Below are 27,927 nucleotides of genomic sequence, written 5' to 3' on the forward strand. Positions count from 1 at the left end.
GGACCCTGCCACTGCCACTGCAGCTACCATGGATATCAGCTAACAACACACACTCAGGCGCGCGCGCGCTCCCACTCGCACCACGCAGGAGTGGCCCCCGGCATCCCTACCCTCCTTCCCCACCCCCACTCCACCCGCTCACCAGCTCGGCTACTGCTCGCTCAGGCTGCCGCCGCCGCCGCCGCCGCCGCCACAGCTCTCCTCTGCTGCGGGGCCACAGCCTTGAGTGTCATTCAAGGGACAGCACAACCTCACCCAAGCTCTCCTACCTCTGCCCAGCCGTCCCTGTCATCCTCCCCCTTCCTCGACCACACTCCATCCAAAGAAGAGGGAAAGCACCGAACAGAGAGGGGAGGAAGGCAAAGTCTGCTCTTCTCACCTCTTGGCCCCCTGGCTCCTTCAGCCTCATTCTCTCAGCACCAACTCCCCTACCCCAAAGGAATCCCTCAGGAGCTGAGGCGACTCACCCCACTGCCATGTCCAAAAGCTTGAAAAAGAAAAGCCACTGGACTAGCAAAGTCCATGAGAGTGTCATTGGCAGGAACCCGGAGGGTCAGCTGGGCTTTGAACTGAAGGGGGGCGCCGAGAATGGACAGTTCCCCTACCTGGGAGAGGTGAAGCCGGGCAAGGTGGCCTATGAGAGCGGAAGCAAGTTGGTGTCTGAGGAACTGCTTTTGGAAGTCAACGAGACCCCCGTGGCGGGGCTCACCATCAGGGACGTGCTGGCCGTGATCAAACACTGCAAGGACCCCCTCCGGCTCAAGTGTGTCAAACAAGGTAAGCGCCGCGGCGGGCTCGGTGCTCTACCAGGAGGCTGGACCGCTCCCGGCGCCGGGGCATCATGGAAGGGTGGGCTCGCGTGGGGAAGGGGGTGTGTTGCGCGACAGTGGGGTGAGGTCGAGTGAGAACCGGTAGAGCAAGTGAGCTTTGCCGGGGCTCAGAATGGGGGGCTCAGTGGGAGGGAGGGGCGGGTTGCGGTGCAGCGTGCAACTTTGTTTGCGCAGTTACCCCCTCGCGTTTGGTAGGTGTTCGGCCTTGTCTGACCTCAGAGGTGCCGACGAGCTCCCGGGGCAATTGAATGTGCGTCAGCCGCATGGCCCGCAATGGATGAAGAGCTTTTAGGGAAGGAAAGAAGGCAGAAACGAAGAAGGGGGGCAGGAAAGAGAGGAAGGAGCAACTTGAGGGTGCAGCGGCATCACCAGCAGGGCGGGGAGCAGTAGTGGGTGACGGAGCAAACGGAGACGGGCGCCCTCCGTTTCTGTAGCTGTACTGAAGACACCTTGGGGACCCCTGAGCCACTAATTGACAAAGAAGGGAAGGGGAGGATTGCTTCGGGCGCTTTGACGGGTCCGCCTTAACTTTTCCCTGCCTCGCTCCTCTATCCCCCTCCCCCGCCCACGGTCGGGTCATGTGGGCACCGCGCGTCACGTGCGCACTGACTAACTCGGGAGCTCACCCCGAGCTGGCCCGCGGCAGGCGGCTGGCGAGGCAGGCGAGGCGCTAGCTGCGGGTTCTAGAGTTTTGGAGGTCGAAGGAGAGACTTGGTTACCGGAATGTTCTTTACTATGGGGTTGTCTTCATGAGTGGAAGTTTTTTGTGGTCGGACTCCCCTCTGGCTTCGGATTTGGGCAGAGGGGGGAGGGGGGCGTGTTTCTAAGGAGGAACTGGATGAAAAAGCCTTCTGATTTCGACTGAGGATCGGTCAGCTCCAACCTGGTTTAGATGAGCCTCCGCTGAAGGCTGTGATGGGATCTTGCAGAATTCTCGCATCTGTCTTTGCCTGAAGGAAAATGCTGGTCCTGAAGTAGGGAAGAATGAGATAAAAGTTTCTTGGAAAGAGGACAACTTTAGCTGGAATAAAATAGTGTATCTTCATTTTCCACATGGGATTGCATAAATTTTGTAGCTCACATTCACAGTCATGTGTGACATGTATGTATATGTGTCACAAATGAAAGATTTGTTAGTGACACATGGTTCGGATTCAAAGATGGAATTGAGCATGTTATTGCCTGCATTTTGAACAACCATTTATTCTCATTGCATGCTCAACTGTCAAGAAATAGTCTTGGGGAGGTATGAAACACTCTTAGGGAGATAATCTTGTCTATAAACCAGTTTTAAAAGTAAGTCAGTGAAAAATGAAACCTCAGGATAAATTTCTTAAATGTAAATTGCCATACAAAAAAAATTTTAATTGGGGATTCTGGAGTGTTAGTGACTGATTACTTGAGATAGGCTAATGTAAACATTGACGTGTATGTCGGGCCACAGAGGTAAATACGGTATGAACCTGAAGAATGTGTTTGGTAGGAAGGCAGAGTATCTTACTGTTTTCCAAGATGACATACCAGAGGCTCGAATATAGGCTTTAATGTTAGCATATTTGATGTCATGATACTATTTTATAGTAATGGATATAAATGTGAAGTTCTGTTTTTGAATCCAGAAGTCTATGTCACAGTTAATAACCATGGTTTTGTTGACAACAAGGTTGGTATTTGTAGTGGAAAATGGCTGCCAACTTTAAGATATTGTTATTAATAAACTGGACTAATGATTGTAGCCTAATGAGGGAAGTGTCTATCCCATTGTACTTTGTAATTATGACCACATTTTAATGTACTCATTCTGAGCACTGTATTTTGAGATGGACCTTCACAGGCTGTTGCTCTAGCAGCTAGAAAAGAAGAAAGAGAGATTTTGGGGGCATTGTCAATCTATTCTGTAAAATCCAGTGGAAAGACTTTAACTTGGAAAAGTGAAGGCATGAAAGCTATCATTAAATACTATCCTGTGATTATGCTATAGGGCAAAAATAAGACAAATCTGTGGAAATTTTTAAAGGATGAAGCATTTTACTTTTATTAAGATGATTTTAACAGAGCTTTAAAAAATCTGTGGACTTGTGAACTCATTAGCTCCCATAATTGTGAGTGTTTATGAAGAGGCCAGTGACCACATTCCATGGATTCCTATGTAAGATGGGTACCTGGACTAGATCTCATGTAAACCCTTCCATGAAATGATCCACGACAGTCTCAGATATTCAACTTCTATGTTAGGTTTTATTTAGAAGATTATAGTTTTTAGAACTCATGGAGTATAGACATATAATGTGATATATTTGGGGTTCTCTGGTAGCTCAATTGGTAAAGAACCCGCCTGCAATTCAGCAGACCCCATTCAATTCCTGGGTGGGGAAGATCTGCTGGTGAAGGGATAGGCTACCCACTCTAGTATCCTTGGGCTTCCCTGGTGGCTCAGCTGGTAAAGAATCCGCCTGCAATGCGGGAGACCTGGGTTTGATCCCTGAGTTGGGAAGATCCCCTGGAGAAGGAAAAGGCTACCCACTCCAGTATTCTGGCCTAGAGAATTCCATGGACTGTATAGTCCGTGAGGTTGCAAAGAGTCAGGCATGACTGAATGTGATATATTTAGGGAAAATTTCTTTTAATTCTGTACTAACCTTCAATTCTGGACTTCACTGGGTCATTGATGATTGATGCTTATAATGATATTCACAGAACCCCCACAGGAACCTGGTTTACCTTCTGAATCTCTATTGACCAAGAAACAAAAATAATTGCTTCTTTTAGCTTTTGTGGAAAATATAATCCTCTTTTATATTCTTCCATGTGTGGTGATTCATATTCTATTCCCACGTTGAAATCTTTCTTTCTCTTGTCAAATGATAGATAGGTTTACTTTATCATTGTAAGAAAAGTGAAATTTTCAGAACCTTAGATATAGTGTCTATGTGTCTTGGGTTTCATTACTGATTTCACGTGCTGGAAAAATATATAGAAATTCTTGGCTCTGTAGTTCTTTTTCTAGAGATCCAATAAGCTAGTATTATTGAAAAACTTAAACATGGTTTGTTTAGCAGTTGTATTTTTAAAATAGTAATAGATAACTGATTTTTGAATATTCAACTCTGCGTATTATATAGAAACTACATACATAATCAGGTAAACTAAGGCAGATTTTGCAAAGAAAAGGGGAAATTTGCATAACAGTGTTTATTAAAAAGTGCACCATATAAAATTGCACTGTTTAATCAATTTTTATTTACATGTTTGGCCAATTTTCCTTTACAGTTGTTTTAAGATTAAATTATCATAATTTTAAAAGAAGGTAAACTGCCAGAATTTTAACATGCACTAAACAAATAGATGTAATTTTTCTACAAAAATTTAAATGTTTTTAAAGCTATTTTTGAAAACCATTTAATTAAATTCAAGAGATTCCCTTTTAAATTTAAACTGGTTTTAATTCACACAGTGATGAGTCATATATGAAAAATACCATTTACTTTATATCCTATTATTTTTTATAAATTATGACTTTTTAGATTATAATAATACATTTTTATCACCAAAATATTTAATTCTAAACTAGTTGTTCTCTTCTGTGATCTCATTAATGCAGTGGATGCAGTTGAAGGAAGTTTCTTGAGTGATTTTGAGATCTATACTGAAGTGCTAAAGGTTTTTCTTTTTTTTTCTTTTAAAATTTGCTCTAATGTTCACTGCAGGCAATTCCATAGACCTTTGTGTCCTACATTCCTTGCTACTGCATCTAAAACCACATGGGGACCTGCATAGCCTGAACTTATTTTCCCCTTTAGGATCTCACAATGGAAAGTAAAAGGCAAAATGCTTTCTAAATTTTCCTATGTAGAAGAAGAGCCAAATAAAGCCTTTGAAATTCAGTTTAGAGAAGATGTACATTGCTCTCTCTCCTATTGCTTCTTTCAGAGACATCTTCAAAGGAAAGTAGATCCACAATTATTAAGAGTCATGCTTCTTTTTGACTGACTTCAAGCTAGTATCATAGAGTTAAACCTCTGTGCTTCCTTTATTTGAAAAGCTGAAAACAAATTGTGTCAAATTTTCTCCAAGATTCATTTTCCTCCATAGAAAACTAAGTATGTGAATTTATTGAATTGTTTAAGCAATTTGATCAGTTAATTATTTTAGGATAAAGTATCTTTAAATTTTAGGACAAGATGAATGAGTTATCTTTGGGCATAATTTATGGGGGATACTACTATAGTTTTCAATATATTTTTTAATGTACAAAATTTAGATAGTGTGATGTTGAATGCTAAATATGACTGTGTGCTTTTTTTGTCATGTTTGATTACTTTTGGGGTGAAACCACAGCTAATGTATTTAAGTGCCACCTTTTCTACTCTTAAGGGCTTCCCAGGTGGTTCTAGTGGTCAAGAATCCACCTGCTAATGCAGGAGACAAGAGAGACTCAGAAGCTCCCTTCAATCCCTGGGTAGGGAAGATCCCCTAGAGGAGAACATGACAACCCACTCCAGTATTCTTGCCTGGAAAATTCCATAGACAGAGGAGCTTGGTGGGTTACAGTCCATAGGGCCTCAAAGAGTAGACACAACTGTGCAAAGCGACTTAGCACTAAGCACATTTCTATACCCAATGTTTATTTGGTGCAGTCTTTTTCCATATTTCTTAGGCTCACTTTCCTTTTCAGCTGCTTGAAATTCACACATTCACTCTCATAGTGAGCAAAAAGTTTTTACATTGAACAACCCTGACTGCTTGTAGTTTAAACAATGACTTTCAAATGCATAGCATTCCCTGGGTGAATAATTTCTCTGAAGAGTTGTGATAGAGTAGCCTTTAAATGTAGTCTCCCAAGTAGATTGTCTGGGTTTGAATCCCGAGTATGCCGAGTATTTGGTATTGACTATATAAACAAGTTATCTATCCCAGGGTAGTAATAGTATCTTGAGAATATTAAATAAGTTATGTATTTAAATGATGTAGTGTCTGGCAGATAATAAGCATTATGTAAGTGTTTGTAAATGTATTTCCAAATATGTTGGTCATTTTGAGCTAGTGACATGAAATGTTTTCAACTTTCAAAGGATTTTACTGTTAATTGAAGACTAACTGAAAAATAGAAAGTGATTGACTAATTAGTAATATGAGTAATTTGCAAGTAGTGGTCTTAAAGTTTTTCTATAGAGTGAAATAAATCTTCTTTGAAAAGCATTAATGTGAAGAGTATTGCCTTTAAATGGAATGGAACATATTTTCACCTTTTAAAAATAACTCTCACTAATGCCACCTTTATGTGTAAAGATCTGTTTTATATTTATTTTATACTCTGCTACTGCTGTTAAGTCACTTCAGTCGTGTCCGACTCTGTGCAACCCCATAGATGGCAGCCCACCAGGCTCCCCTGTCCCTGGGATTCTCCAGGCAAGAACACTGGAGTGGGTTGCCATTTCCTTCTCCAATGCGTGAAAGTGAAAAGTGAAAGTGAAGTCTCTCAGTTGTGTCCGACTCTTAGCGACCCGGTGGACCGCAGCCTACGAGGCTCCTCCATCCATGGGATTTTCCAGGCAAGAGTACTGGGGTGGGGTGCCATTGCCTTCTCCGATTTTATACTCTAGCCATAGTTTATTTTCACTCAATAATTTATTCCCTTTGTCCCCATATCTTATTGAATCATTTACTCTAGGCTTGATAAGCATAGAAATCTATTAGAATTCACTAATTTACGCTTAGGAATTTATTTTATACTTCTTACATGTGACTAGAGTTTAATACAAGTATCATGTTTTAAGGCAGAACTTTAATTTCTTAGCTAGAAATCACAAGCTCATAAAGAAGAGCAATAAAAAAAAACCAGAATTAATTCCTATGTGTTCATAGTCACCCATGTAAAATAAAGAAAAATACATCAAAAGTCAGCTAAAAGTTTACTTTGCATTTGTGAGCATGTCAGCACACAATACGAATGATTCTTTATATTAAGTTTCAAGATGAAGCAAGCACTAATGTGTCTACCACCAGCCTCCCCCAGTGATTTTAGCATTTAAGCTGACTTAATCCCATCTTAGAATTCAATAGGAACATTTACCTTGCTGGTCCAGTGTCCAATAATAATTTTTAAAAGTGTTTTTAATCTACATTCTGATTATTATGAAAAGCATGGAATAGGGTCTTATAACTTTCTTAGTATTGTGATTCATTATCCCATTCCAGTCCCAGCTCCCTCTCTTTTGTTTACAGAAAGGACGGATACAATATTTCTTTAATAAAAGTAAATTATAATTTCTTCTGTATAGGTAAGTTAGTAATAATTTCATAATTACTGATTTTACATAGGTTTGTATAGGGATATGATCTGCTTAAAACTCAAAATGGTCATATTCTTATAGGAAGTTGATAATTGCTTCTGTTATTCTATTTCATTGATATGTTACAAACTCGATTAAAAAAGATCCTATTTGGAAATTAATTTTTTAATTAATTTTTAAAAATCTTAATCCAAAATTTTAACTTGAACTTTAGAAATTTGTTTTAAATTTAATAAACAGTATTGTCTGCTTTGGGTAGTCTAGAAGTAACAGGAAAAAATTTTCCTTTTTTTGACAACTGATTGAATATTAACTCAGATATGTCCAGTGCATCTATTTTCAGGGATAAAGGAGGATGATGAATGCATATTTTAAGTGAGTGATTAGATTTTGTTCAATACTTAACATAATTTTATGGCTTGTTTTACCTTAAGAAACATTTTTCCCTGTAATTGTTACATGAATCCATGTCAGTCTTTGTGTTATTTTCAGTTATTTTGGTTTACTTAAACATTTTTTTTCACTTTTAAAATCATGGCAGTCATCATGTATTTAATAATGGCTGCAAATGAATATGTGGCAGAAGAAAGTGTAAATCTTTATAGTGTGAAGTAAAAGATATTTTGAAGATATTGATTTCTCTGATGATAAAATTTATGGAATAATTTTTTGAACCTTTTAACTGAGTTTAGTGAAACTCGTGCATATGAAATCAGAGATTTTTCTATAAATAACCATGGGTTTTACTTTTTTCTCTTTTTTATTTTTCAAATTATGAAAGTATGATAACACATTTACAGGAGACTTGGAAGTTGGAAAGTTACATGTAATTCCACATGCATGTATGTGTGCCAAGTCTCTTCAGTTGGGTCTGACTTTTTGTGACCCCATGGACTGCAGTCAACCATGCTCCTCTGTCCATGGGATTCTCCAGGCAAGAATACTGGAGTGGGTTGCCATGGCCTCGTCCAGGGGATCTTCCTGACCCAGGGATCGAACTAGCATCTCCTGTGACTCCTGACTTTTAGGCAAATTCTTTACTGCTGTGCCACCAGGGCTGTCTCATAGTTGCACTATATATTACAATTATTTTTTAAGTAGATAAATTAAGATATTTAGCTTGGAATTTCAATATCAAACTCTCAAATATTAATAGAATGAGTATATGGAAAAGTAGAAGGGTATAGTAGAACTAAAAATCATCATGAACCAATACAACATAATTAAGATTTATACAATTTTCACACAACAGTGGGATACAAATTCTATTCAGGTTCCCATAGACTATAAACTAGGAGACATTGGAACATATTCAGGGACATAAAACAAGGTACAAAAATTTCATGGTCTAAAGGTATTGCAACCATACAGTTTGTTCTCTTGTCACTGTGGAATTATGTTAGAAATCAATATCAAAAGACATCTGAAAATAATCTACATATTTTCAAGTGCAATGTGACATTTACCAAGAGAAATCTGACTAGCCATTGAAAGCCTCAATAAAGTTAGAAGACTAAAAATAGCACAGAGGGGAAGCAGAGAAGAAAGTATTTAAATGAGAAATTAATCAGAATGAGAAATTAATATCAAGGATACTTTACAAATCCCATGCATTTGGAAATTAAACATCCACTTTTAAATGATAGGCATATCTAAGAAGCCATAACAAGGAAAATTAGAAAATATTTGTGACAATAAAAATGAAAAGAGAATTTAACAGAATTTGTTGCATGCAGCTGAAGCTGCTCAATGCAACTAAATACAATGTGGAATCTTGAAAATAAGGTATGAAAACAAATAATGGACACTAGCATAAAATTTTGTGAAATTCGAACAAAATCTGTACTTTAGTTAATAATATTGTATCACATGTTAATTCCCATTGTTTTTTACAGTATAGTATTTCTTTATATTCTCAGAATTGGATCAGATATTTCAAGCCTCATTCAGTGTTTTTTTTTTTTTTTTTTTTTTTTTTAGTCACTAAGATAATAAACTTTCTAGACTTTTAGCAGTAATACTAGATGCCAAAATACATGGAACTATATCAAAGTTTTGAGTGAATATAAATTGAAAATCTAGCATTCTGTTCATACTAAGTAAACAAGTGGAATCAGCCATGGGTTTTATTAAGTGACTGTGAAATGAAATAGGAAGAAGCAAATTTGTTTAATAGAGAGGGTATATTTTATTTATCTATTTTCACATTACATTGTGTTTTAAAACGTTTCTTAAAACATGAACTCATGGGCTTCCCTGGTGGCTTAGGCATAAAGAATCCGCCTGCCAATGCAGGATATGCAGGTTCAATCCCTGGTGCAGGTAGATCCCTCATGCTGTGGAGCAACTAAGCCTGTGCGCGACAACTGCTGAGCCTCTGCTCTAGAGCCTGGGAGCTTTAACTACTGAAGCCCATGGCCCTAGAGTCTGTTCTTCACAGCACGAGAAGCCACTGCATTGAAAAGCCCACTCACTGCAACTAAAGAAAGCCTTCATAGCTATAAAGACTCAGCACAGTCCCTGCCACCACCCACAGAAAATACACATGAGCCTCCCAGAGGTTACAATGACTTATTTGTATTGCCATGGATTACAGGTGGCATAGAGACTGTTTGCACTTTACATTGTAACTTGATAGATCGTAGAGAATGTTTAAGTGAAAATGTTATGTGCAAAAACCAATTATATATGTATTTTAATACTTATTTTTCATTTTACAGGTGAGCAATGGTGCTTATCCTAGTATTATATATCACTGTACACAAGAAGGTACATATTTACCTGGAATATATATTAATACAAGGGTAACTAATGCTGTAAAAATCTACAGATTTATCTAGCAACATACTCTAAACTTGTCAAAATCTGAATAGCTGGATTGCAAGCATAAGTAAGTTTCAGTGGTATGAAATGTCCAATGTTGCATCTGTGAAGCATTCTGATCAGTCCACAGTTAAAACCACTTTGTCTTTCTTTGCAGTCTGTGCTAAAAGGATGTTAAAGCAACTCTTTTTTTTTTAAAGCAACTCTTTACTACACACTTTCTTCAAAAAAATAACAAGCATTAATAGAGACAATAATCTTTTATTATATAATGTGATAAATATCATTACATTGGCAACATTATTATAAACATATAAATGTATCAAAGTAACATGTACTGTACACCTCTTACATGTCAAATTTATTCTATTAAATAAGTAACAAGACTTAAAGAGTCAGAAAAACTGTGGCTTATTTCCAAAAGCACCTTAATCATGAATAACTATAATCTTGCCTCTTGGCAATTCATGTACTTAGTGGATGACCATTTTATTAGGACTGAGGTCTAAGTAGATAGAAGTCAATTCCTCTCTGGAAGAGCAGGAAATTATCAGAGATGCTCTTCATTTCAGTTCAGTTCAGTTCAGTTCAGTCGCTCAGTCATGTCCGACTCTTTGCGACCCCATGAATCGCAGCACTCCAGGCCTCCCTTGTCCATCACCAACTCCCGGAGGTTACTCAAACTCATGTCCATCCAGTCGGTGATGCCATCCAGCCATCTCATCCTCTGTCATCCCCTTCTCCTCCTGTCCCCAATCCCTACCAGCATCAGGGTCTTTTCCAATGAGTCAACTCCGCATGAGGTGGCCAAAGTATTGGAGTTTCAGCTTCAGCATCAGTCCATCCAATGAATACCCAGGACTGATCTCCTTTAGGATGGACTGGTTGGATCTCCTTGCAGTCCAAGGGACTCTCAAGAGTCTTCTCCAACACCACAGTTCAAAAGCATCAATTCTTTGGTGCTCAGTTTTCTTTATAGTCCAACTCTCACGTCCATACATGACCACTGGAAAAACCATAGCCTTGACTAGATGGACCTTTGTTGAGAAAGTAATGTCTCTGCTTTTTAATATGCTATCTAGGTTGGTGATAACTTTCCTTCCAAGGAGTAAGCGTCTTTTAATTTCATGGCTACAATCACCATCTGCAGTGATTTTGGAGCCCCCCAAAATAAAGTCTGACACTGTTTTCACTATTTCCCTGTCTATTTCCCATGAAGTGATGGGCCCAGAGGTCATGATCTTAGTTTTCTGAATGTTGAGCTTTAAGCCAACTTTTTGACTCTCCTCTTTCACTTTCACCAAAAAGCTCTTTAGCTCCTCTTCTCTTTCTGCCATAAGGGTGGTGTCATCTGCATATCTGAGGTTATTGGTATTTCTCTCGGCAGTCTTGATTCCAGCTTGTGCTTCTTCCAGCCCAGCGTTTCTCATGATGTACTCTGCATGTAAGTTAAATAAGCAGGGTGACAATATATAGCCTTGACGTACTCCTTTTCCTATTTAGAACCAGTCTGTTGTTCCTTGTACAGTTCTAACTGTTGCTTCCTGACCTGCATATAAGTTTCTCAAGAGGCAGGTCAGGTGATCTGGTACTCCCATCTCTTTCAGAATTTTCCACAGTTTATTGTGATCCACACAGTCAAAGGCTTTGGCATAGTCAATAAAGCAAATACTCATCTAAAATCTTCCCTCTTAGTATTTCTTCTGAAACATCTCTAACATTATCTCATTTTTCCCTTTGGTTGGAAGTGCCTTTGCTTTCCTTTTCTTCAGTTCATTGTGGGAGAGTCACTCTAGTGAATAGCAAATTTGTCTGTTCTGCTTCTTTGTGTACATGAAATGCACCCACACATGTATGTATGAATGCACACACACACACACACACACACACACACACACTTTTGAAACAGTAAAGTTCAATGCCAGTTTTTTTAAGTTATTTTTTGGCCATGCCGTGCAGCATGTGGGATCCTAGCTCCCTGACCAGAAATCATACCCTTTACGGTGGAAGTGAGGAGTCTCAACCACTAGACTTCTGGGGGAGTATCTCAGTGCCAATTTTTAAACTGATAGTCCTGGAACAGCATTTATACATGTAAGAGGACAGTCTGGTTTTAGTGAAAGAGTTACATAAAATTATTCCATGTGTGACAAATCTAGCTGAAAAGCTTGCACAGGTACTCACAAATTTTCAACTATGATTGGTATTTTTAAACCCTTGTTAACTATGATAATGAGAGAACTAAAAGACATAATGACATTGAGTGCCCAGATGATTTCTGTATTTCATATATGTTAGTTGTTAAGAAATGATAATAGTTTGGTAGTTTGGATTTTAGTCATTTTTATTTACATCACCAAGTGGCTGGTGGGCTAGGATGCCTAAGATAATGTCCTAATGTTAATGTAATATAATGTAATGTAAAGAAGGGGCAGAGATAAGGAGCATGCTTATTCATGAAGTTGATAACATAGTTACAGAGTAGGTTAAATTGTACTGGTTTAGATGCCTCAGAGTAAAATGAGAGAATTGAATCCAACGTGCTGTGAGTACATGTGAAAGTTGCTTAGTCGTGTCTGACTCTTTGTGACCCCATGGACTATACAGTCCACGGAATTCTCCAGGCCAGAATACTGAAGTGGGTAGCCTTTTCCTTCTCTAGTGGATCTTCCCAACCCAGGGGTCGAACACAGGTCTTCCACATTGCACGCGGATTCTTTACCAGCTGAGCCACAAGGGAAGCCCAATGAGTATATGATATATTATAATTGTAAAGAATTAATCATTTAAAAATAAGTTAAATGATTCTTAACTTATAAATATCTAATTAAAATACAGGTACTAACGTTGCTTACTGAGGATTTGAAAATGTTAAGAAAAACCAAGCTTAATTGCATCCTCAAGGGTTTTGTCATGAAATGGAGAATATGATATTTTGAATTACATTGATGTTTTATTTTAAATCTATTTTCATCATGTCAAATTAATTTGCTTTGGAGTGGATATATATGAATTTGTGAAGTGTACTTATACCGTAAGCTTTACTAAAAGCTGTTTAAAACTGATGATGTCTTTGACAGCCCAAGCAGTATGCTAACACATTACTGTGAATCAGAAAGATATCCTTTTATATTCTTATATCAAAATTAGTTGGAAATTCTTCATTGTCTAGTATTAAGAGCATCATAAGACCCTTTATCTTTGGGGAAATTTACTTTTAGCATTGAGTAGTTTTGCTTCTGTTGAGTATGTTTTCAGATAGACTTTAGAAAGTCACAAAGGTATCAGGGACATTGTTGATTGTCTACCTGGGATGCGTTTCTCCTTTTCCCATCCCTTCATTCCTTACTGAACAGAATGCCAGTTTTGTTCAACTGTCTACACACTGTGTGATTCTGTGCCATGTGCTGTGTATTATGTCAGCCTTATCCCCAGGGGAAGAATTTAAAGTAGTCTAAATCAAGCATGGTAATTCCATCTCTCTGCCAGTGACTGCTTTAGGAAATGGCTTATAACCCAGTTCTAAGTAGTGAAAAGTAAAGTGAAGCCCTTTTGGACTTTCTGAGTTTCTCAGAAATAAGATCCAGGACACATATATTCATTTTTCTATGAAAATTGCTATATATGGAGGTGATACCTGGAGCCACTGTAGCCATCTTGTGATCTTGAGGTGAAAGACCAAAGGTGGAGAATGGCAGAACTGAGTGATAATCTAAACTGAGTGATGATCTGCTAAAATAATGAGTGCAGAACTAGTCCTTTCTTAAGACTTTTTGTTATTGAGCTAACAGTACATAGGATATGTTGAACCATTTGGATTGGGTTTTCTGTTATTTTGAGAACAACATCTTTTGACAGATATAACTGAAAAATGTTATAAAAGTAGCTGTTTTATTCCCATTTTATTGTTTTGGGAAGCATTACTGAACATCATTCAGAAACAGAAATCTATTTGGAGGATAAACCAAGATGTATATTTGTGTTACACAAATTCACTCAAATTCTAGGTATGTCTCCATTATCTCACTTAGTTTTATCTGGTTGGACTTCTGTTTTAAATTCCAGAAAATTATAAACATTTGGAAGTGAAATATGTAGAACACAAATTTATTTTAGCATTATCCAAAATAGAATATAATCAAGAAAATAAATCAACTACAAAAATATACGCACCAATGCATGCCAGAAACAACTTGAAATATTTTTTTAAGTATATAATGTTTACAAATGTCTATGCCATTGATCCAGGAGTGTATAATTGTAAACTAACTCATCAGAAATGTTCCAACACCATTTTTCTAGAGCTAGAATTCATTAAGTTATTATTTCAGTTCAGTCCAGTCATTCAGTTGTGTCTAACTCTTTGCCACCCCGTGGACTGCAGCACGCCAGGCTTCTCTGTCCATCCCCAACTCCCTGAGGTTACTCAAACTCATGTCCATCCAGTCGGTGATGCCATCCAACCACCTCATCCCCTGTCATCCCCTTCTCCTCCTGCCTTCAATCTTTCCCAGCATAAGGGTCTTTTCCAATGAGTCAGTCCTTCCCATCAGGTGGCCAAAGTATTGGAGTTTCAGCTTCAGCATCAGTCCTTCCAACGAATATTCAGGACTGATCTCCTTTAGGATGGACTGGTTGGATCTCCTTGCAGTCCAAGGGACTCTCAAGAGTCTTCTTCAACACCACAGTTCAGAAGCATGAATTCTTCGGCGCTCAGCTTTCTTTATGGTCCAACTGTCACATCCATACATGACTACTGGAAGAACCATAGCCTTGACTAGACGGACCTTTGTTGACAAAGTAATGTCTCTGCTTTTTAATATGCTGTCTAGGTTAGTCATAACTTTTCTTCCAAGGAGCAAGTGTCTTTTAATTTCATGGCTGCAGTCCCCATCTGCAGTGATTTTGGAGCCCCCAAAAGTAAAGTCTGTCACTGTTTGCATTGTTTCCCCATCTATTTGCCATGAAGTGATGGGACCGGATTCCATGATCTTAGTTTTCTGAATGTTGAGTGTTTAAGCCAACACTCTTTTACTTTCACCAAAAGGCTCTTTAATTCTTCTTCGTTTTCTGCCATAAGGGTGGTGTCATCTGCATATCTGAGGTTATTGATATTTCTCCCAGCAATCTTGATACCAGCTTATGCTTCATCCAGCCCAGCATTTCTCATGATGTACTCTGCATATAAGTTAAATAAGCAGGGTGACAATATACAGCCTTGACATACTCCTTTCCCAATTTGGAACCAGTCTGTTGCTCCCTGTCCAGTTCTAACTGTTGCTTCTTGACCTGCATACAGATTTCTCAGGAGGCAGGTAAGGTGCTCTGGTAGTCCCAGCTTTTTAAGAATTTTCCACAGTTTGTTGTGATCCACACAGTCAAAGGCTTTGGCATAGTCTCTAAAACAGAAGTAGATGTTTTTCTGGAATTCTCTTGATTATTGGCAATTTGATCTCTGGTTCTTCTGCCTTTTCAAAATCCAGCTTGAACATCTGGAAGTTCAAGGTTCACATAATGTTGAAGCCTGGCATGGAGGATTTTGAACATTACTTTGCTACCATGTGAGTTGAGTGCAATTGTGTGGTAATTTGAGCATTCTTTGGCATCACCTTTCTTTGGGATTGGAATGAACATTGACCTTTTCCAGTCCTGTGGCCACTGCTGAGTTTTCCAATTGTGCTGGGATATTCAGTGCAGCACTTTCACAGCATCATCTTTTAGGATTTGAAATAGTGCAACTGGAATTCCATCACCTCCACTAGCTTTGTTTGTAGTGATGCTTTCTAAGGCCCACTGGCCTCTGCATTCCTGGGTGTCTGGCTCGAGGTGCGTGATCACAACCATCGTGGTTATCTGGGTCATGAAGATCTTTTTTGTATAGATCTGTTGTGTATTTTTGCCACCTCTTCTTAATATCTTCTGCTTCTGTTAGGTCCATACCATTTCTGTCCTTTATTGTGCCCATCTTTGCGTGAAAATTTCCCTTGGTGTCTCTAATTGTCTTGAAGAGATCTCTAGTCTTTCCCATTCTACTCGTTTTCCTCTGTTTCTTTGCATTGATCACTGAGGAAGGCTTTCTTATCTCTCCCTGCTATTCTTTGGAACTCTGCATTCAGATGGGTATATCTTTCCTTTTCTCCTTTGCGTTTAGGTTCTCTTCTTTTCTCAGGTATTTTTAAGGCCTCCTTAGACAACCATTTTGCTTTTTTGCATTTCTTTTTCTTGGGGATGGTGTTGATCACTGCCTCCTGTACAATGTCACGAACCTCTGTCCATAATTCTTCAGGCACTCTGTCTATCTGATCGAATCCCTTGAATCTATTTGTCACTTCCACTGTATAATCATAAGGGATTTGATTTATGTCATACCTGAATGATCTAGTGGTTTTCCCTACTTTCTTCAGTTTAAGTCTGAATTTGGAATAAGGAGTTCATAATCTGAGCCATAGTCAGCTCCCGGTCTTGTTTTTGCTGATCACATGGACCACAGCCTTGTCTAGTTCAGTGAAACCATGAGACATGCTGTGTAGGGCCACCTAAGATGGATGGGTAATATATATTGAGCCTATACTATACTCCAGGCCTTAGGCTAAGGATCCTATAGGTATTACAACATTTATTCCTCATAACATCTGAGCAAAGTAGGTTTGTAATGTTACCTATTTTTACAAAGGATGGAACTGATATAGAGATGTAAAATAATTTGTTCAATTCACAACTAGCGTGAAGAGTTATCTGTGAGTGGAATCCACACTTGTCTGTCTCCAAATTCTGTGCTCTTACCTATATACTACACTATGAAGTTTCTGGCACAGGATCAAGAGTTCTGTATTGTTTGATATTATTATAGTTATCGTATATACTGTATATTAATGTTCAGTTTTATTTAATAACTACTATAAAAAGAATTTTGAATGCAGTAAATATTTCAGAAGACCTATGCCTGGGAGAAGGTTATTGGTCTCTCCTGAGGTTTCAAGCAACAGTTCATGGAAAAGAGAATACTTGAGTAGGGGATCAGGTGAGGAGAGTAGGAGGATTCTTCTAGAGAAAAAGGCAACGCAGCATTGATATTGAGGGTTTCTAGGAGAGTTTTAAACAAGACTATCTAAGTACTAAAGTATCAAATTTAATACAGGCAGTAGTAATAAATGAGCTAGATGGATTAGATATGGGCTAATCCATCATTAAGAACTGAATGGTGAGACACTGGGTATTACTGTGAATAGTATTATTAATATTGTCTTTATTGGCAAACATAAGCAGTGTTTACTACATGTCAGGTAGCGTTCTAAATACTTTAAGTAAATATTAATTGATTTAACCTCCACAAGGTAGGTACCACTTGGCAGATAAGAAAATAACGCCAGAGAGATGAAGGGACTTGTCCAAAGCCACATAACAATTAACAGAACCACGATTTAACCTAGGAAGTGCACTTAACCACTATTCTAACTTGTCTTTCTGTGTTAGAAAGGTTTTAAGGATGGAACTGACAAGGTCATATTTGTGCATTGTTTTCCCAGTGAGGACATCACTGTAGGCAACATTTCATGGAGCACATGTAAGATAATGAAGAGACTTGATTGAATGAAGTTGAAGGTAGAGGCAGGGAGACCATTAAGGAGGCTATAGATTTACACAGAGGAGAGGTTTTAAAGTCTTGAACTATAATAATTAGGGTAGGAATAGGAAAGAGTGGACTGAGTCTAGAAAAATGTGGTTGGTAAAATTGTCAGTACACGTGATTATATGGTGAGGAAGAGGAAGGCATCTCGCTGACTTTCTGGTTTCTATTCAGTTCAGTTCAGTTCAGTCGCTCAGTCATGTCCGACTCTTTGCGACCCCATGAATCGCAGCACGCCAGGCCTCCCTGTCCATCACCAACTCCCGGGTTTTATCCAAACTCATGTCCATTGAGTCAGTGATGCCATCCAACCATCTCATCCTCTGTCATCCCCTTCTCCTCCTGTCCCCAATCCCTACCAGCATCAGGGTCTTTTCCAATGAGTCAGTCCTTCCCATCAGGTGGCCAAAGTATTGGAGTTTCAGCTTCAGCATCAGTCCATCCAATGAATACCCAGGACTGATCTCCTTTAGGATGGACTGGTTGGATCTCCTTGCAGTCCAAGGGACTCTCAAGAGTCTTCTCCAACACCACAGTTCAAAAACATCAATTCTTTGGTGCTCAGTTTTCTTTATAGTCCAACTCTCACGTCCATACATGACCACTGGAAAAACCACAGCCTTGACTAGACGGACCTTTGTTGGCAAAGTAATGTCTCTGCTTTTTAATATGCTATCTAGGTTGGTGATAACTTTCCTTCCAAGGAGTAAGCGTCTTTTAATTTCATGGCTACAATCACCATCTGCAGTGATTTTGGAGCCCCCCAAAATAAAGTCTGACACTGTTTCCACTCTCTCCCCACTATTTCCCATGAAGTGATGGGCCCAGAGGTCATGATCTTAGTTTTCTGAATGTTGAGCTTTAAGCCAACTTTTTGACTCTCCTCTTTCACTTTCGCCCAAAAGCTCTTTAGCTCCTCTTCACTTTCTGCCATAAGGGTGGTGTCATCTGCATATCTGAGGTTATTGATATTTCTCCTGACAATCTTGATTCCAGCTTGTGCTTCTTCCAGCCCAGCGTTTCTCATGATGTACTCTGCATGTAAGTTAAATAAGCAGGGTGACAATATACAGCCTTGACGTACTCCTTTTCCTTTTTGGAACCAGTCTGTTGTTCCTTGTCCAGTTCTAACTGTTGCTTCCTGACCTGCATATAGGTTTCTCAAGAGGCAGGTCAGGTGATCTGGTACTCCCATCTCTTTCAGAATTTTCCAGAGTTTATTATGATCCACACAGTCAAAGGCTTTGGCATAGTCAATAAAGCAGAAATAGATGTTTTTCTGGAATTCTCTTGGTTTTTCAATTATCCAGCAGATGTTGGCAATTTGACCCCTGGTTCCTCTGCCTTCTGTTAGGTGGTGCCAAACATTATAGTGACTGTTGGCAAGGAGTAGATTTGGGGATAAGGTAATTACAGTTGGGATATATTTAATATGAGATGCCCAGAAACAATTCAAGTGGTAGACATCTGAATATCCCAGTTCTTAAGTTCAGAAGAGTCAGTGGAGCTGAATTTGTAATTTGGTGAATATGAAATTATCCAATGAGAGACTATAAAGGCAAAAAAGAACAAAGAAAGACTGTGACATTTATGTTTGAGAAGTCAGGGTATCCCAGGAAGGAAAGTAAGACTCTTATCTGAGAAGTCTTGACACTGAGTGATCACAACAAAATGTTTGAACACAACAAAAATGTTTAGGAAGATGATGTATGTCTGCGACGTTTCCATTGCATTTGGCAAAAATGGAGATCAGCTTTGCTTGGTGTCGTTTCAGTGGAGTAAGTGGTACAGAAGAGTTAGATGTCACAGGTTTGAAGAGGAATAGAAAGTAAGAAAATGGAAATAGCACATGCATTCCACTACTTCAGGAAATCTGTTAGTAAGAAGGGTAATGGACAGTTATGTATCTAGGACATGCATTTTAAGAGAGATAGAAGTGTTTGTGTGTATGTTATGATGGAAGAGACATGAGCTTGAATTTTTGTATTTGTCACACACATATATATGTTGTTTCATCAATAAAAATATTCAATAAAATTATGATCCTTTGATTGATTAATTGAATAAATAATTATTCATTATATTTCTGTTTTGTGTCATGCTTAAGCTAAGTCCTGGCATTAGAATAATAATGGTCAGAACCTACCTTTCAAGGATACAGACGAGGAGAAATAATTCACGTACAAAGCTAACTTTAAGACGCAGAGTTTAGTGGACTGATACAGGAATGAATATACTGCTTTTAGAGCACACAGGAAAGAAAGGAAGCAGAGGAATACAGTATAAGAAGTCTGGATCTTGGAGTAAGAGGATGTAATTGGATTCCAGTCCCAAGTTTGTTGCTATCATGCCCTTAAGGGACCAGTAACTTCCTCTGAGACTCGGTCTTCTTATATATTACAGAATGGTCTTAGAATCAAAAAAGGCAATGCTTATATGGAAATGTTTTCTAAAACTTTAGTGTTGCTTAGTTGGAAACATAATTACTTAAGAGATGGAAGATCATGGAGAGTGTGTGGTGGTGGTGGTGGAGGGGGTAACTCACAGGATAAGGGATGTTTGAAATAGGCTCTAATGCATGAGTGGGAAGTGGGGAGGTGTAGAAAGTGAGAGAAGAGCATGAACAAAGGTGGGAGAAGGTGAAAATGACCCTCCTCGGCAGAGAAGTAAATACAGATCAGTGAGGCTAGTGAAAGGGGTAGCTGAGTAAACTTGTTATTAACCAAGGATTTCTCCAGAAATTTAGAATCATATCAGGGAAAGTCTTAAATGAAAATCAAAGGAGTTTGGACATTATTCCCTAGGTAAGTAAAGGCACTGAAGGCATTTGAACAAGGGACGAGCATAATCAAAGTGGTTGGAGTTTTTGTTTTTGTTTTTGTTTTTGTTTTATGAGGGGCGAGGGCAGGGAGGAAATTTGGCTTGAGCTATGCGTTGAGAGGGGCTTCACTGGTACCTCAACTGGTAAAGAATCTGCCTGCAATGCAGGAGACCCCAGTTCAATTCCTGGGTTAGGAAGATCTGCTGGAGAAGGGATAGGCTACCCACTCCAGTATTCTTGAGCTTCCCTAGTGGCTCAGCTGGTAAAGAACCCACCTACAATGCAGGGGACCTGGATTCCATGCCTGGTTTGGGAAGATACCCTGGAGAAAGGAAAGGCTACCCACTGCAGTATTCTGGCCTGGAGAATTCCATGGACTGTATAATCCATGGGGTCACAAAAAGTCGGACATGACTGAGCGACTTTCACTTTCACAGGCTGAGAGGAGAGGAAAGGAAGAGGAAGGCCTAACGTCTCCTTATCAGTGATGGAAATGGAAGGACATGAATTGGCGCATTATAGAAGTAGGATGAATAAGAATTTATATCCAGTTGAATAGGAGATAGTGGTGAAGGAGAGGCAGGAGCCAAAGATAACTGAGCTGGGGGTGGGTGTTCACAGTAGATGAAGATGCCATCAACTACAGAGGTTAAAATGTAATCTAGTGAAGAAGTGGCTTTGTGCTGGTCTAAAAATTGAGAATTGCTTCCTTGGACAACTGTAAAAGAAGCGGTATGCTGCTTTCAGCATATTTTAAATTTTAGTGAATAAGTAATATGATTATATTCACAAGATATTTATCACTGGTATTTTACTTAAAAGAATTTAGGCTAGGCATTGGGGTTAGAGATAGTAAATTAACAGAATAAAGTTATAAAAGGGGCTTCCCTGATAGCTCAGTTCATAAAGAATCTGCCTGCAATGCAGGAGACCCCGGTTCGATTCCTGGGTCAGGAAGATCTGCTGGAGAAGGGATAGGCTCTGCACTCCAGTATTTTTGATCTACCCTTGTGTCTCAGCTGGTAAAGAATCTGCCTACAATGCAGGAGACCTGGGTTCAATCCCTGGGTTGGGAAGATCCCCTGGAGAAGGGAAAGGCTACCCACTTCAGTATTCTGGCCTGGAAAATTCCATGGACTGTACAGTCCATGGGGTCACTAAAGAGACACAGCTGAACGACTTTCACTTCACTTTCAAAGTTGTAAAATAACCTATTTTTTATTTTTAAACAGATTTTCTTATTTCATATTGCTTCAGTTGAACAGCTTATGGAAAAACGTAAGCGCCTGGGAATATAATGTGTTTGAGGAGCCTGGCAGATGACACATTTCTAATGTTCAGGGGTTGATGGTCACATATATCTAGAGTTCACAAAATTGACAGAGCTGCAGTTTAGAGAGTTGAGTGGTGATGTTTCTATGATGATTGCTGTATCCCTTAAGGGAACATCCCCTAGAGTAGGAAATGGCAATCCAGTCTAGTATTCTTGCCTGGAAAATTCCATGGACAGAGGAGCCTGGCAGTTTACAGTCCATGGGGTCATGACTGAGGGACTGAGGAGTAGCTTCAAGATTACCCCTTCAAGGAGCTACAGTCCCTTTAGAAGAGCACTGAGTATGAAAAGGAGGCCAGGGATGGGAATTTGAAAGTTGCCTGTATTTAACAGGCCTGCACGTATATATTATTCTTTACTTAGTACTTATGTGGAGATGGCAATGGCAACCCACTCCAGTACTCTTGCCTGGAAAATCCCATGGATGGAGGAGCCTCGTAGGCTGTAGTCCATGGGGTCGCGAAGAGTCGGACATGACTGAGTGACTTACTTTCACTTTTCACTTTCCTGCATTGGAGAAGGAAATGGCAACCCACTCCAGTGTTCTTGCCTAGAGAATCCCAGGGATGGCGGAGCCTGGTGGGCTGCCATCTGTGGGGTCGCACAGAGCTGGACACAACTGAAGCGACTTAGCAGCAGCAGTACTTCTGACTTGGAGAGTGTATGTGGGGAGGGGAATACATCTTTAATAATATACACCACTTTTTAAATTGGGTTCTTTGTAATATGTATCATATAAGAATTTTTAATGTTAATATATCACTGTTAAGCACTGAAGGTAATATTTCTATTTTATTAACAAGTCAAATACAAACAATAATAGTGGGAACTCTGTCTTCAACAGTGCTGCCTATATCTTCTGTATATTTTTAGTTTTAATTAGGAGATCACAGAAGAAAAATTGCCTCATTTTCTGATTCTGTGAGGTGCTATTTTGAGAGCAAGATCTTTGACCATTGCTGTAAGGTTCTGGGCCATACCTGTAGTAAACCTTGAGAATCCAAACTGTTCTCTCAGTTTTACTAGGAATTATTCATTGAAACTATGTTTGCAATAAAATACCTTCTGTCAATTAGTCAAATGTTTCCATATGGCATTGGGCTCTAAAATCACTGCGGATGGTGACTGCAGTCCTGAAATTAGAAGACAATTAGTTTTTGGCAGTAAAGATATGACAAATCTAGACACTATGTTAAAAAGCAAAGACATCACCTTGCCAACAAAGGTCTGTATAGTCAAGGCTATGGTCTTTCCAGTAGTCACATATGGTTCTGAGAGCTGGACTTTACATAAAGAAGACAGAATGCTGGAAAATTGATGCTTTTGAACTGTGCTGCTGGAGAAGACTCTTGAGAGCCCTTTGGACAGCAAGGAGATCAAACCAGTCAATCTTAAAGGAAATCAACTCTGAATATCACCTGAAAGGACTGATGTTGAAGCTGAAGTTCCAATACTTTGGTCACCTGATGCAAACAGCCAACTCATTGGAAAAGACCTTGATGCTGGGAAAAAGGCAGAGGAAAAGGGGACATCAGAGGATGAAGTGTCTGGATGGCATCACTGATGCAATGGACATGAACTTGGGCAAACTCCACGATATGGTGAGGGACCGGGAGGTATGGAGTACTGCAGTCCATGGCGTTGCAAAGAGTCAGACATGACTGGACAATTGAACAATAACAGCAAAATGGCATTGATAGTGATATGCATATTTTTGAGCACTCAAAATTATATTTTCTGTTTGAGGTGACTCTTCTAGTTCAAGGTCCCAGAAATGAAATATGAAGTATTTTGAACTGTGTTATATAATTTTGTTATAAATTAAAAGAATAGCATGTACATCTCAAGGTCTCAAGGTTCATTTATTTTATCCAGTATTGGTATATGAGCATTAGATCCAGATCCTCTTGATTCTTAGTATCACAACAAAATATTTTCTCATTTCCATTTGCTGTAACAATGGTTTGCAGATAAGGTTGTCAAATATGTCATTTGCTTTAGACCTGGAATTCATCAAGGGTAAGGACAGCATCTAATTTGTGTTTATTTCCTTACTACCTGGAATGATGCCTACAAATGTGTAGACTGTTTAAGAAAAATTTTGAATAGATGAATGATAAACATCTTCTTTCCCTGTACTACTTGATTTATTTGAAACCTTATATTGTCTGGGTTCACCAGAGAAACAGATCCAACAGAAGACATATATATATGTGTGTGTCAGGTGGGGAGGGGAAGGGGGAGAGAAAGAGGCAGATGTTTATTATAAGGAATTGAATCATGTGTTTACAGAGGCTGATAGGTCCCAATACATGCATTAGGTGTAGAGTTAGGTTATTTATTTGACTTTTTTCTTGTTTCTTGAGGTAAGCCTGTAATGCTATGAACCTTCCCCTTAGCACTGCTTTTACAGTGTCCCATAGGTTTTGGGTTGTTGTGTTTTTATTTTCATTCATTTCTATGCATATTTTGATTTCTTTTTTGATTTCTTCTATGATTTGTTGGTTATTCAGAAGCGAGTTATTTAGCCTCCATATGGTCCCAATACATGCAGATTAAATTGGCAAACTAGAGACCTAGGTAAGCTGATGTAAAGCTCCAGCCTGAAGACCTGCAGACCTGAGACCCAAGAGGAGTTGATATTTCAGTCTGAATTTAAAGGTAGGACAAAAAACTGATGTTCAAAGGCAGTGAGGCAGGAGTAAGAAGTTTCTCTTACTTGGGGCAGTCGGGGGGTTGGGGGGTGGGGGAATAGGCCTTTCTGTTTTAGGTCTTCAACTGATTGGATGAGGCCTACTCACATTAGGGAGAACAGTATATTTTACTGAGTCTAAATGTTAATCTCATCCCAAAACATCCTCACACATGCTGCCCATATAATGTTTGACCAAATATCTGAGTACCCTGTGACCCAATCAAGTTTACACATAAAATTAACCATCATCAGTATATAAAACCTCTGTCCATAATTAACAATTTAAGTACAACTGTTTTAGTATACAGCTATATCCTTGAAACATTTTTAAATGTTTCAAATAATTTATGTTTTAGTATGCTTACAGATCTTTTCTGGTACTCTCTTGCTTTTTCAATGATCCAGCAGATATTGGCAATTTGATCTCTGGTTCCTCTGGCTTTTCTAAAACCAGATTGAACATCTGGAAGTTCACGGTTCATGTATCCTGAAGCCCGGCTTGGAGAATTTTGAGCATCAATTTACTAGCGTATGAGATGAGTGCAGTTGTGTGGTAGTTTGAGCATTCTTTAGGTTTGCCTTTCTTTGGGATTGGAATGAAAATGGACCTTTTCCAGTCCTGTGGCCACTGCTGAGTTTTCCAAATTTGCTGGCATATTGAATGCAGCACTTTCACAGCATCATCTTTTAGGATTTGAAATACCTCAACTGGAATTCCATCACCTCCACTAGCTTTGTTCTTAGTGATGCTTCCTAAGGCCCACTTGACTTCCCATTCCAGGATGTCTGGCTCTAGGTTAGTGATCACACCATTGTGATTATCTGGGTTGTGAAGATCTTATTTGTATAGTTCTTCTGTGTATTCTTGCCACCTCTTCTTAATATCTTCTGCTTCTGTTAGGTCCATACCATTTCTGTCCTTTATTGAGCCCATCTTTGCATGAAATGTTCCCTTGGTATCTCTAATTTTCTTGAAGAGATCTCTAGTCTTTCCCATTCTATTGTTTTCCTCTATTTCTTTGCATTGATCACTGAGGAAGGCTTTCTTATCTCTCCTTGCTATTCTTTGGAACTCTGCATTCAAACGGGTAAAGCAGAGACATTACTTTGTCAATAAAGGCCCGTCTAGTCAAGGCTATGGTTTTTCCAGTGGTCATATATGTATGTGAGAGTTGGACTATAAAGAAAGCTGAGTGCAGACAAATTGATGCTTTTGAACTGTGGTGTTGGAGAAGACTCTTGAAAGTCCCATGGACTGCAAGGAGATCCAACCAGTCCATCCTAAAGGAGATCAGTCCTGGGTGTTCATTGGAAGGACTGATGTTGAAGCTGAAACTCCAATATTTTGGCTACCTGATGCTGACTCATTTGAAAAGACCCTGATGTTGGGAAAGATTGAAGGTGGGAGGAGAAGGGGACGACAGAGGATGAGATGGTTAGATGGCATCACTGACTCAATGGACATGAGTTTCGATAAACTCCGGGAGTTGGTGATGGACAGGGAGGCCTGGCGTGCTGCGATTCATGGGGTCACAAAGAGTCATACACGACTGAGCGACTGAACTGACAGGTCTTTATATTATGTTGTGGTAGAATTTTGGCAACATGATCACTACCTACCTCTCATCCATTATGAAACTTATTTGCTAAAAGTTATTTTTCCTTCCAGATATGCCCTATTTTGTTCTTAGATGCATTCTTGCCCATGATTAACTCACAAAATTTCCCTAGAAATCTGTTTAATTTGAAAGTTATGTGTTAAATAGTTAAGCATATATAACATATGTAACCTATGCGTATTTGATTCAAAATAGTATAAGCCCTGCAAAAAACCAGGTTGCCCATCAATATCCGAGAGAGCTTAGCTACTGATGATTGAGGCAGAATGACATTGCCACAGATTTACAGTATCAGAAGGTAGCTTAGAAGGTTAGTTACACTGAAATTTTCTTTATTGGGAGAACTAAATTAGCTCTTTTGCTCCAGCACGGAGGTTTTCATCTAGGAGGAGAATTGTTTTAGGCTGTTCTAGCAGAGAAAATTGCTCTGTTTGAGGACTAAGGAAAATGTAGATGTGGTAGATTAAGTGTTTCATAGAAAATTAGTAATAAAATGGTGTTTGTGTCCCATCCCTTTAAAAATATTTTTAAATTGAGTAATCAGAAATAGGAGCTCAGTCAAGAAATATGCAATACATATTTTTTTTTACTGAGATTATTTTCTCCTTTTTTTCCACTTGATATTTTGATGTATTTGGTTGATAGGTGAATCAATTAGTTTTCTTATTTTTGAGTTTAAGTATTTATGTTACATTTCCTGAAGTTATTCATGTTGAACTTGAAAGTTCACGTCTAACTTAGCCCTGCAGTGTATGCATTGTTGAAGTTACTTAGAGGCAATGGATACAAATATTTAGTAATAAAACCAGAAAGAGTATATTGACCACTTAGTACATTCCTTTCTGATGTGACTAGTGTATTAAACAGGTTGGACTCAAAGGGTACAAACAAGAAAAAATTATTTTTCTTTCACTTACCCCTGCCTTACTAAAAACCTTACTGCCTCACCTCTTAATTGTTTTTATTTTCACAATCCAGACTAGTCTCACTCTCAGGTATTTAAAAAAAAAAAATGTAATCTGTTCAAAATACAAACTTTGTTGCGTTCAGTGGAAAGTTTCTCCTGTCTTTTAAGCTCAGTCTGTCAGGAACTCTTGAACTCAGTACTAAGGGCTGAATTGGGAGATTGGGATTGGCACGCATGCAGCGTTGGTACTGTGTGTGAAACAGAGGATTCATGAGAGCCAACTGGAGCATAGAGAGCATTAGTCAGTGCTTGGTGGGGACCTACATGAAAAGGAAATTTTAAAAATGGGTATATGTGAACATATAGCTGGTTGACTTTCTTGTACAGGAGAAATAACACAGCATTGTAAAGCCTATGAAAATTCAAAAAGGTTAGTATGGTTCATTCCTTCTCTTTATTTACTCCACTTCATTCATCCTCTACTAGTCTCCTCTGAGGTCAGGTCTTAGGAGGAGGAAAACTTCATATACTCTTGACTCATCATATGGAAATACAGCCACATCTCTTCTTACTCCATTATCATGGACAGCTTCATTCAAGCTCCCACCTTCAGGTTTCTCCGGCAATTGCTGTTGTTGTTGTTTAGTCGCTAAGTTATGTTTGACTCTTTTGTGGTCCCATGAACTATAGCTCATCAGGCTCCTCTGTCCATGGGATTTCCCAGTCAAGAATATTGGAGTGGTTGCCATTTCCTTCTCCAGGGCATCTTCCTGACCCAGGGATTAAACCTGCGTCTCCTGCATTGGCAGGCAGATTCTTTACCGTGGAGCCACCGAGGAAGCCCCTTCTCTGGTGATAAGTGGGCATACATCCCTGTCTTTATGCTATCTCCAGGCTTTTAGGAAAATCTTTTAAGTTCTTCCAAGAATGCTTTCACACTTTGCTTGAGAATAGCAGGTGGGGCAACTGTGACTGTTTT

General features: G+C 39.1%; 1 protein-coding gene across 3 annotated transcripts in view; it reads left to right on the forward strand.

The window, feature by feature from the left end:
• Positions 1-154: 154 nt before the first annotated feature.
• Positions 155-27,927, forward strand: part of MAGI2 (membrane associated guanylate kinase, WW and PDZ domain containing 2) — a 1,418,975-nt gene continuing 1,391,202 nt past the window's right edge. For all 3 annotated transcript variants that reach the window (XM_061165155.1, XM_061165157.1, XM_061165156.1), the window contains exon 1: positions 155-777. In XM_061165155.1, the coding sequence (XP_061021138.1) occupies positions 477-777 (301 nt within the window). In that variant the 5' untranslated portion in view covers positions 155-476. The remainder of the gene's footprint in view (positions 778-27,927) is intronic.

The sequence above is a fragment of the Dama dama genome, chromosome 18 (genome assembly GCF_033118175.1).
Source record: "Dama dama isolate Ldn47 chromosome 18, ASM3311817v1, whole genome shotgun sequence".
Taxonomy (NCBI): domain Eukaryota; kingdom Metazoa; phylum Chordata; class Mammalia; order Artiodactyla; family Cervidae; genus Dama; species Dama dama.